At 44.0% G+C, this 11,644-nt stretch overlaps 1 protein-coding gene across 1 annotated transcript in view; it reads left to right on the top strand.

Annotated features, from left to right (window-relative positions):
* The first annotated feature begins 256 nt into the window (after positions 1-256).
* Adamts12 (ADAM metallopeptidase with thrombospondin type 1 motif 12) overlaps positions 257-11,644 on the top strand; it is a 263,963-nt gene continuing 252,575 nt past the window's right edge. Inside the window, 2 exon segments of the mRNA XM_028884425.2 lie at positions 257-641; positions 7,132-7,493. Of these exon segments, the coding sequence (XP_028740258.1) occupies positions 515-641; positions 7,132-7,493 (489 nt within the window). The 5' untranslated portion in view covers positions 257-514.

Here is an 11,644-nt window from a genome sequence, read left to right as displayed (position 1 = left end):
TGTGTGTGTGTGGTGTGGTGGGGCGGGGGCTGGATACCTTGGGAGCCTCTGACTGGCTCTTACTCTAGTGCCTTCCCAGACAGCTGTCTGGGGTCTCCCCTATTTGGCCCGCGGGCCCAGGCTCTGAGCCTGGAGGGAGGAGCTTGAGGGAGGAGGGCGTCCCGAAGGAAGATGTGCATGCTGGCTGGCGGCCTGGCGGGTGGGGAAAGCAGAGGGGTGGGGATCTGGGGTGGGCTGCGCCCCTTGGCTCGGACCCAGGCCACGCTCTGGCCTGCAGAAAGTAGAAGCTCTCAGCTCATTCACTACCCTTCAGGAAAGGGAGAGAAGACAAGCTCTCTGCCCCTCTTCTGCTTTAAAAAGCCACTAGAGCTCCGCGGGCAGCTTGCTGGCCGCTCCCTTCCCACGCCTGGACCATGCCCCGTAGCCGCTTCCTGCGCGGCCACAGGCGAGGACTCGGTATCTGCAGCTGAGAGCTAAAACTTTTTTGACTTTTCTTTCCCCCAACAACTGAACCATGCCATGTGCTCAGAGGAGCTGGCTGGCAAAGCTCTTGATGGTGGCTCAGCTTCTTAGCTTTGGGGCTTTTTGCCACGGGAGACAAGCTCAGCCCGTCCCGGTTCGCTTCCCAGACCCGAGGCAAGGTTAGTGGCTTTTCTCTATTTATTTTTCAAGCCGTGGTGATAGGAGAGTGGAACTTGGTCTGTCCCCTACCCCTTCCCCCACCAGTCAGGGCTGAACTCTGAGCCTTCTGGCCTGTCTAAGGGAAACTGGGTTGTGGGCTCAGTCTCCGACTTTCTTCTGACCTGGGGCTTGCGTGTATTTCCCTGCCCACTGAGGGGTGACAGACACCCTTGCTTTGAAAGACCCAAGAGCTAGCTCCGCGACCGCCCCCGCCCCCTCTTGGTTTCAGCTTCCCCATCCCAGATTCTAACGTGGAAATTTATTTTTATTCAAGAGACCCAGCTGGCCACAGGCAGTCATAGCAATGTTTCCTCAATTTTAAACGCCGGATCTGGAAGGTAGAATTTTTATTCCGGCCCCCTGCTGAGCACACTTGGCTGTGTTTGGGTTTCCTGGAAAGATTTAGAGTTTTGTTTTTTTTCAAATGATATCCCAATTGGGGAGAAATTTACCGTCCTGGGGACTCGCGTTTCTCTGTCCTGATTTGTAGACTTTTCTCTTCTTAATTTTGTGATCCGTGTGTGTTCTGAGAGAAAGCTCTGGGGGACTGTGAAGATAGTTTGCAGTTGTTTAATAATAATAATAATAACTAATATTAACGATATTATTATTATTATTATTATTATTATTATTATTATTATTACTGTTATTTTAGGCCTAATGGCCAGGGAAAGTGATGATGTTGCTTCTGTTTTTTATTGAACTTTGAAGAATTCAGAGAGGACTGCGGCGGTATTGCTGAGCAGCGAGCGTGGGGGTGGGGCGGAGGTGGGGGGAGTGGGATCAGGGAGCAGTGTCCCAGCACAGAGATGTCCTGTTAGCCCCTCGCACTACTAACAATGCCCTTCTGGAGTTCAGGTGCTATGGCTACCATGCCAGGTTTACAAATGGGGAAGCTGGAACATGGAGACCTTGTGAAACACGGTTTTGAACCAGGTGTCCTGACTCAAAGTCTTGCAGCCATGTTGACATCAATAGCAGGGATACACACACGCATGCACGCGTGCACTTGTCTGTGTTTAAGGTATTGCTAGACAGTGATTTCTGCCCACGTTGCAAAGTCAAATGCTGCTGGAGAATTCCTCTGGGGCGGCTTAGAGAGCAACCAGATGCAAATCCCTCCCTCCCTTTGCTTGACTTGGGAGCCAGAGTGGGCAAACACTGGGGTTGGATGTCAATCAGCCAGCACTTGCTTGTGTAAACGTTCCAGATACAATCTCAAGCCCCCAAGTTTAAAATAGCAGCTTTTGTTGTTCTTTGAAAAACAGTGCCTTTGTGAAAGGTCCCTTGTTCAGGGGTAGCACAAACAAAGCCCGCCAGCACTTCCCAGGGCATGCGGAGATAATTTCCTTCAAAGACATTCTCCTGGGTTAGTTTTCCAATCCTGCTTGCTTCGCACGTTTGTAAGGGAAAATGTATCGTGGTGTAGAGCAGACACTGCTGAGCTAGTCTTGTTCCTCTGGAAAGCGAGATATGACTCTTTTCCCTAGGGACCTTTAGGGATATGATGAGAATATTTGATATTCAGAAGTAGCTCTAAAGTTCACTAAGCTTTATTAATGACGCAAATATATTTAAAATTAAAAATACTATCAGTTTTTAAAAGCATTGATCTTTTCATCAATCTTCATTAATGCTTTTACAAGTAATTAATTCTTTGTTGCTAAGAAGAAATTTCTTAGTGAGTTTCCATTAGAACTGAGGGAGAGAGGGAGGAGAGCAATAGAGGAGGGGAGGGGAAAGATAGGAGAAGAGAAAGAAGAGGGGAGAGGAGAGGAGAGCAATAGAGGAGGAGATAAAAAAGAGAGGAGAATAGAAGAGAGGAGAGAGAGAGAGAGAGGAGGGGAGGAAAGCGAGAGGCCATAACAGGATATTCTAAAGCTTCCTGGGAACAGACCTGGATTTGATCCCAGATGCCCTTCCATTTTTACCCTGACAGGATTTTTGAGCTGCACCCAAATTCCCAATATTCAGAGTTGCAAACTCAGAGATCATCCCACCCATGCTCATTTTCACCAATTGATTGGATTTGCATGTAGATATTGAACACTTAGGAAATACTACTTAGCCGGGGGATGAAGAGAGTCATAGAGCAGCTGGGAAGGGGTCTACACACTAGTTAACCTTGCACATCCTTTCCAGTTCTCAGGTTTGCACAGAATCATGGTTTTAGTTCGGGCATGGTTTTAGTTCAGCCCCAGGGCGCTTGCTTAGCATGTGCCAGACCCTAGGTTCCATTCCCAGCACCAGGGACATAAATATTGAAGATCCCCAGAAAGAATATGGTGATGAATCTAACCCTTTCCAGGACAGACTGGGCTAATTCTGCAGAGCCCTCTTCCCACATCAGTGAGTTGGTGTAAAGATGTGTTATGCCTCTCCAGGCTTTCTTGATTTACAGCCCAGAACTAAAACCATGATTCTGTGCAAACCAAATATCAAAATAACAAGATATCTGGCTTTGCATACAACATGCTTCCCCTCCTCTATATCAAACAATGGCCCCCAAATTTAGCTTTTTTCTGTACAGACACTTCCTGACAAGTGATGTGGTTACTTGCCAATAGCCCATCAGAAGTTGCAAATACTGTTATCTAAAATGCCCTCTAACACACTCAACTTACATAACACCACAGCTTAGCAGCACTATTCTGTAGAGCATGGGCGGCCACTCTTGGGACCATGTGACTGACCGCCATCTTTATCTCACTACTGCTGCCCAGCATTGTAAGAGAAGCATTCCCAGTATCTCTAATCCCACAGAAGATCAAGATTCCAAGTTAACTGTTGCTCTTGTGACATTATAGAGTGAGAAAATCAGAAAGCAGGCTATTGTAGTTCAAAAGCCACCCATGCTGTCTACAAGGCACTGGTCACTCCCATGTTCCGTTTTGCTCTTGGTGACTCTGTGACATCTGCAGGGCATGTGCTTATCTCATTTTGGAGATGGGCTCTGACTACACAGGCTTATAGAAAATCATGAAGAAAATCTATTATCTTTCATTTCTGCTATGTGGAGACAAATCTTTAAGAAGGAAATTATTCTAGTTTTTTTTAATTGTAGGAAGAGATTCACAATTATGTCACTTGGCGTTATATATGATAAATTATCTGGTCAGTAGATTATTATTATTATTATTAAAAGCCAACCTTTTTAAAAAAACAAAGCCAATCAATTTTATTTATTTCTATAATAAAATAGTTGTACAGTGAGAATAACCTGTGGAAGATAATTATGGAAATAAACCTCTATTATAGGACTTGTAACAACTTTTTAAATAAATAGTCTGAGATATTCAGCTACTAATAATAGAAATAATTGAGAATGAACATGGATGTTTCCTCTTTAGCAGAATTTACATAAAAATTGGGTTTATACAGAAAAGAGGAGCATGGCTGATGAGCAGAGACCATGCTCTTACTCATCTGTTAGTTCCCTAAACCATGACACATAGATCTAAGCTAAACTTCACGGGAACAGATCAACATTCTCTCACACGCCACTTTTCTTCCTAAGCTGAAGGCAAAGGATTGCTTGGTGTTTGTTTTGTCTTTTCGAAACGCTACATGCCCACGGGCAGCTCATAGAACGTCTCCTGAAGCTTCTTTACTATAGCTTCAAGTAATTGAGACTTGCGGTTTAGGTTTTCAAATCTAATTTTAATCAAGGCTTGTCATTTGTTTCCACAAGTTGACTATGCAGGCTGGGATTTAGTTATACTGTCCCGCTCCCCTGCCCTTCCCCCAGTCCTACCGATCCCAAGTGGATGTTTGGTCTGTAGTGGACCCACCAGTGGCAGTCAGGATGGAATGCAGAGGGGAGCAAGCTCGGATTTCACAGGTGTGAGTCCAAACCTCTCTTTTTTATCCGAGATGAGAGCAGAAGCCAAGAAAAAAATGTATTAGTGCATTTTTGGTTTCTATCACAAATTACCTGAGCTGGCGGAAAGATTCAGAAAAGAGGTTTATTTAACTCACAGCAGCATCTTTTCTTGGGCCGGAACTCATCACTTAAGGTTTCCCAAGGAACCAGAAGGCTCTTCAGACCTCTTCCTCCCCAGTGTTAGGATTGTTAGTGGACACCACCATACCCTCACTTTTACATGGATGCTGGGATCTTCATGCACTTTACTGACGGAGCTATCTCCCTAGCGCCTCTCCTCCAGAGAACTTCTTTTGAGAAAAGTGGTTAGTGTCTTTAGAGTAACTATATCTCAGCACTCCTCCAGCTGAGGAAGACTTTTTTTTTTTGGCTATAGTGGTTCTCCAGTGCTCCAGCCTCTCTTCTCTTGAAGTAACAGTAGTTCAGAGCAATGGGAGGAGACAGTGTTGCAGAAGTTAACTATATCTGCACCATCCTGCCTGGCTACCCTGCTCTTAACTCCGGTCTGAACGTGGAAGGGCAGGCAAGAGTCAACCCTGGATTGGTCCAGACATTTCTGGAGGAGTGAATGGGAGGTAAATGTGTGAGGGGCAAGTTGGTTATACTCCTCAGTTCGTAGAACACTATCGTCATCAGTTTGTTGACAACTTTTATTTATTTATTTTTTCAGTTATTGATGTATTTTTTGGGGGGATTGGTCATCATTCTCCATGGAAAACCCTTCAAATGAATTCCATATGTAGTTTTTTGTTTGTATGTGTTTTGGAAAACTTAATTGTGTGTATGTGTGTGTGTGTGTGTGTGTGTGTGTGTGTGTGTGTGTGTGTTTTCCATTAATATCAGTAGCCCTGTGTGGATTTTTCTTGCTTCTTATTTTTCATTAACATTGTTTATTAGATTATTATTAAATCCTTCTTATTAAACTGTTTATAAGATTTTCCCTATGTGGTTTGTGCCTAAAATATTGCAGTTAGAACAGGTTTGGATATTTTATACTTAAAAAATCAAGATTCTTTGTTGATTCCTGAAAGTGGACTCTCTGTGCTCTGCCCCATATCTCATTGAAGCCTGAGAAGAATGGGTCAAAAAAATTAGGATTGGAGGAATTTGCTTACGAGGAAAAGGTCCTTCTTGTCTCCCATCAAGTCTAGTTCTTTCAAAGACCATCAACATGGATATTCACTGACTTGTCAGTACATGATATACAGCCTGTAATGCTGAGATCCTGCCTCTGATAGTATCAGGAATATGCAATAGAGTAAAGAAAAGGCAGTGTGAAATAAAGCCATCCTGGGAAATACAGAAAGTAAGGGAATGAGCCCTCAGAGGAAAGAACTAGAGCTTCAGCTGTCTGGGGATGTCAGAATGGAGAAGGAGAGCCGGACTCTGTTCTTCTTTTGTCTTTTGAGGGAAGGTCTCACCGTGTAACTGAGATTAGTCTCAAATTCTTGACCTTCTATTTCAGCCTCTGCAGTACCACTGTGCCTAGAGCTTTGAATTTCACTTTCTGATCTGAAAGCATCAGTGGGATTCTGATAGAATGCAAAAGGCCTTACAGTCATGGGAATAATGTGAGCAATGTAGTGCAGGCTAGAAAGTATCAGGTAGAATCCTCTCTCTTTCCCTTCCCTTCCCCTTCCCACCCTCCCCTCCCCTCCTGCTTCTTCCAAGATTTCCTGGTTCCCATTTCCTTGCCCTCTCCATGTCCTCTCTTTCTTCCCCTCCTTCTTTTGCAAAGGATAAAATTTGGGTGAGTCAAAATGAATTTTCTGGTGAATTGCAGGACCAACTGACCCCATTAGAATCCTTGTACATCCTGGTACTTTGATGTTCTCAAATAACAATGGATCTAATGAGTAGACAATTGTCATTCTGAGTTATAGACTACGTAAACCAAACCATCAACGACTCAGTAAAATGCATTTCCAGAGTGGCAGTTTTAATCGTTTGAGCCAATGCCTTAGATCCAAGGATGTTTCATTATCATTTTTATTGAGTGTATTTTAAACCCTAAGTCTGCTTAAGTACCCTGCCACATCATGGGCCCCTCTGATGCTGCCAAAGGTGTGAGGTTTGTTGAGGTTTATCAGGGATCGTGTGTGATGAATTCACTGTTGATGTTTTTTTTTTTTTTTTTTTTTTTTTTGTAACCTGACATAGCAGGAGTTCTTGAGGACTGAAGAACCACGTCATAAACCGTAGAGCTCTGTAGATCACATAAGTGAACCCTACCCTGGCAATGTCCGATTTGGTGTACTGATCCTGCTTCTTTCCTTGCAGTATTCCTCATGAACTAAATCTCATCTTAAGTTGACTGTGGTAGAATGGCTGATACCCAAAGGTCTACTGTAGGTCAGCTCAGACTGCTGCATACCATTGAGGACAGATGCTATGCAGATGTTAGTTGCTCAGGGAGTTTCATGTTGACAGTGTTAGTGTGTGGGGAAACATTCTCCATGCTTCAAGGCAGTGGTGGTTTTGCAAACTCAGCCCTAAATGGGAGTGTGTTTGTCTTGCTTACACTCAGCTTGGGTCTCTGAATTCTACTCCATTTCCTCTTCTTGCAGAACATTTTATCAAGGCCCTGCCTGAATATCACGTGGTGGGGCCAGTCCAAGTAGATGCCAGCGGGCATTTTCTGTCTTACGGACTGCGTCATCCTGTCTCCAGCAGCAGGAGGAAGAGAGCCGCGGGTGGCTCTGAGGACAAGGTGTACTACAGAATTTCACACGAAGAAAAAGACCTGTTTTTCAATCTGACGGTCAACAGGGAATTTCTTTCCAATGGCTATGTCGTGGAGAAGAGATACGGGAACCTTTCCCATGTGAAGATGGTGGCTTCCTCTGGCTCACCCTGCCACCTCAGGGGCACAGTTCTGCAGCAGGGCACCACAATCGGCACAGCAGCCCTCAGTGCCTGCCAAGGACTGGTGAGTATCTCACGTCCCCCTTCTACTCCCTGCCTTAGCCTGTAAACCGTGTCCTAACAGGTTCATAGTCGGACATATGCCAATTGAGCCCTGTGCTGGGGGCCATCCTGGCTTCCAAAGGAATTGGAAGAATATAGATACTGGTTAAATTTAATCAATTATGAGGTGCAGAGAGTGAGGGTAGGAAGGATAGGGGGTTCTAAGAAGGCAGAGAGAACAGCTTGGAACAAAACCAGAAAAACTGAAGGGGAGTTTGAGTTGGTCTGTAACTTTGGGTCAGCCCCAAGGGTCACCTGTTGGTTCACTGTTTGTCTTTCTTTGAATTAGGAAACTCTGATTTGGACTGAGTAAGAATGTTACTAGTACTAGCGGTGGCTGCTAGGATGTAATAGTTGAGTATATGTACTTGGTCATCAGATTTCCTGTAGGACCCTGAACTGCCAGTAGGTTTTGTTGTTCTTCTGTTTCTTTTGTTTTTGTTTCCCCTGTAAAATGGAGGCAATGAGAAAACAGGCTCAGAGAAGGGGTTGAAAACAATGTGGACATCTGTTGTTTTAATAAAGTTTTACTGAAACACATTCATACTCAGCTATTTACATGAAATCTGTGGCCCCTTCTAAACTACGCAGTAGAGTTGAGCAGTTGGGATAAGGGTGACATGGCTCTGAAAGCTGAAAATGCTGTCTGGCTTTCATGAAAGAAGTTTTCTGACTGTAGTTGTAGTGTATTCTAGGGATTAAGTGCATTAATACACAGCTAAGTCTTAGGAGGGTGTTTAATGCATAACTATATTCAATGAATGCCAGCTCCCTCTCCTCTTCTTTTAATTTTAGAAAAAAAAATGCATGACAGATGATGTGGCTTGCATAAAGTCCCTCCCCCTCCATCCCCCCCCTTCTTTTCTTTTTGAGGGACCATGTGAGTTAGCTTGGAAGTGCTGAATAGGTTTCTTGCGCTGGTTAATGTCAGCATACATTCTCACTAGTATACACTGCCTCTCAAAGTGTGACAAAGTTTGGCTTTCAAAATCTGCAAACATGTTTATACATTTGTGGGGCTGTGGGGGGGCTGCATGGTAGAATACTTGGCTATTATGTTTGAAGCCCTGGGTTCAGTCTCCAATAGTGGTGGACAAGTGCAAGAATGTAAAAGATTGATTCCTCTACCCTTTTACTTCTGGCTGCAGCCATGGGGACAGCTCTGTCAGCTATTGCATGGGAAATGGCTTAGGAACCGTGCTGAGCTTAGCTGAGGTTCCCCTCAAGTTGAGGAGAGGGGCCACCTGCACTCATACTGTATGCCTGGCTGACTATATGCACTTGGTCATCAGACTTCCTGTGGGAACCTGGGCTGTCTGTAGATCCTTCTCCTCCTTCTCTTCCTCCTCCTCCTCCTCCTCCTCCTCTTCTTTTTCCATCTGTAAAGTAGAGACAATGATAAAACAGGCTCAGAGGGTGGCACACTCTGGTGACCTGATATTTCATGAAGATTCTTCATAAAAGAAGTCATTTCAGAAGCATGAGGGTTATGGTTGCTCTGAGGTTTGCCCAACAAAATCCCTAGGACACCAGCATTCTCGCAGAAAGCATTTGTCCTATCTTCCCATTACTGCTTTTCATGGAGAATTCCTATTCTGCACGGTTTAGCCAAGCAACAGGTCAAATAACCAATACACCACAGATATGCCTGTTTGAAATGTATCACTAACCTGTTCTCTGGGACTCGTGTTCATGGAAGTCTGAGAAGCTTAGCCTGGAGCATTTGTTCTGAGCTCTGGATCAATGTTAGGACCACCTGAGCGCTCTTACCATATGAATGAAAGCATCACAACAAAACCTATTTCTTTGTGTGCTAACCAAAAATTAATGAAACGTGTCTGTTGCCTGGTATCTTATGTCTGAGGTGCTGTGATTTAATTGGCTTGATAGTGGAGCCAGGCACCTGTCTTTTGTGAAGCTTCCCAGGTGAGTGCAGTCAATAGATGTTACCAGGAGACGGAATCTTAATTAGCAGCACTGGCCGGCAGGAATGCAGCTGTTCTCCCCAGGGAGTTCAGGGAGTTCCAACCAGCAACCTGCAGCAAGAACCACTGCTCTAAATTGCCCCTGCTTTCCTTTCTCTTTTCAAGGGAAATTGCATACCAAGCCTTACCTCTGCTTTAGGGATAGAATGCTAGGATCTTTTCAACTTCCAAGTGTTCGAGGAGCAGTGACTACCAGCCACCCTGTGGATATTTTCAGAGTCGGATTTCAGATTCACACTAATTACAGGAGGCTGCAGTGGTAGTCCAGATGGCAAAAATGTTAACTCTTAGAATCAAATCATCTGGATCATTTTGTTAGAAATACTCCAATGGAGTTCTTTCGGAGATTCTCACATATAACCTAGCAATTAATGGGTGACTATAAAATAGTACCAAAAGCCAAGCAAAATTTTCCCATTGGTAAGCTACATCACCGACTGGTTTTAAGTGTGTAAGCTGATATACCCAAATCTATCAATGCTCACTTAGAATGGTCCTGGTCAGAAGAAAGTAGATGGATTTGAATCTAAATTTATGTGACCACATGCCTAGAATCTGACATTTGGAATATTTGTCCTCTCTTTCACACAGGGATGATCCCACACTGAACATGTTTGGGAAGCCTTTTGGGGGAATGGGACTCTTTCACAGTGTGCCAGTTAGTTTTCCTCAACTTGACACAAACTGAAGATCCAAGGGAAGACAGAACCTCAATTACAGAATTGTTTCCATCAGGCTGGCCTATGGAATTTCTGTGGGGGCATTTTCTTGATTGCTGATTGATGTGGGGAAGGCTGGGTCCACTGCTGGTGGTGACGCTTGTGGATAGGTAGTCCTGAGCAAGCAATGGAGGGCCAATCCATTGAGCATCATCTCACTGCGGTCTCTGTATCTGTTACTGAAGCATGCCTCCATATTCTTAACTCCTGCTCTGGCTTCCCCTGATGATGGGCCATGATGTGGAAAACCATTTCTTCTTCAAGCTGATTTTGGTCATTGTTTTATCATAGCAACAGGAACTCAACATGAGGACTAGAATATTTGCTTCTCACATCTGGGGCTCAGTGATCATGTATTCTTTGCTCAGGTGTGGTCTTTTGTGTATGACTTAGGAGGCTGCTTATTTTCTTTTTTCTCTTAAAGTTGTCTATGAGGTTTCTTAATCTGCTCTAGAGCAGGGCTCTATGGTTTCAAAGGGAAGACCCTCGGAAAATCACTTATATAAAGCTATGGAACAGCTTTCTTTATTTAACCTCCTCTCACATAGCTCAGGTCCCCACCACTCTGGGAGCTACATCCAGACTGAGTTACCCACATCCTCAGTTGAATACTACCTGTCAGTCATGATCATCATCTCATCTCCACAAAATGTTCATAAATTTTGAAATGGTGGAGTTTGTTTTGCTTGAAAAGCTTAATGAATTTGTTCTATTCCAAGCCATTCAATGGAGAAAGGTAATCCTTTAATGAGTTATATTCTGAATGCAGTCTCAGTAAAAGTTAGAATCCCAGGAGGCATGGTTGGGGATTTGCTGCTGGCAGAGGCCTTAAGGGATTGGGTTTCAATGAGTCTGTTGTATTTCAGTTCATATTTAGGTACTGGAAAGGTAGTACAGAAGTTAAGATCTCATACTGCCACACCGCACAGGACCGGGCTTGTGATTTTATGGGACACTTTACTTCTACCAATACCATTGTTTATTCACCTTCTGTACTGAGTATCCTGGTCAGCAAACATTTTTTTTTTCCTAGCCAAAAGGGTTATTTAATTCCTGGCCATAGCTTTTCTTACATACTGCCTTATTAAAATGAGTGCTGGTCTTGGCTTATCAACTCTTGCCTCCGTTCCAGCTCTTGCTGGTGAAGAGCTGATTGTGGGTCTCCCTAGGGCCACCCAGCTGTGACTTCCATTCATCTCTAGCCTCCGGTTTTCCTTTCTCTTTTGGAACACTGAGATTTGCTTTCTTGTTTAGATTCAAATGTGTACTAAAATTGGAACCAACTGTTTTCCTATTTTTTTGGGGGGGGCGGTGTCAAATTTTAAATTTTGAGTTAGTTGTAGATTCACATGTAGTTGCAAGACTACAGAAAAAAAATGCCATGTACCCTTTACCCACTTTCCTCTAAT

The sequence above is a fragment of the Peromyscus leucopus genome, chromosome 11 (assembly GCF_004664715.2).
Source record: "Peromyscus leucopus breed LL Stock chromosome 11, UCI_PerLeu_2.1, whole genome shotgun sequence".
NCBI lineage: Eukaryota > Metazoa > Chordata > Mammalia > Rodentia > Cricetidae > Peromyscus > Peromyscus leucopus.
This window is presented reverse-complemented; position numbering and strand designations above follow the sequence as displayed.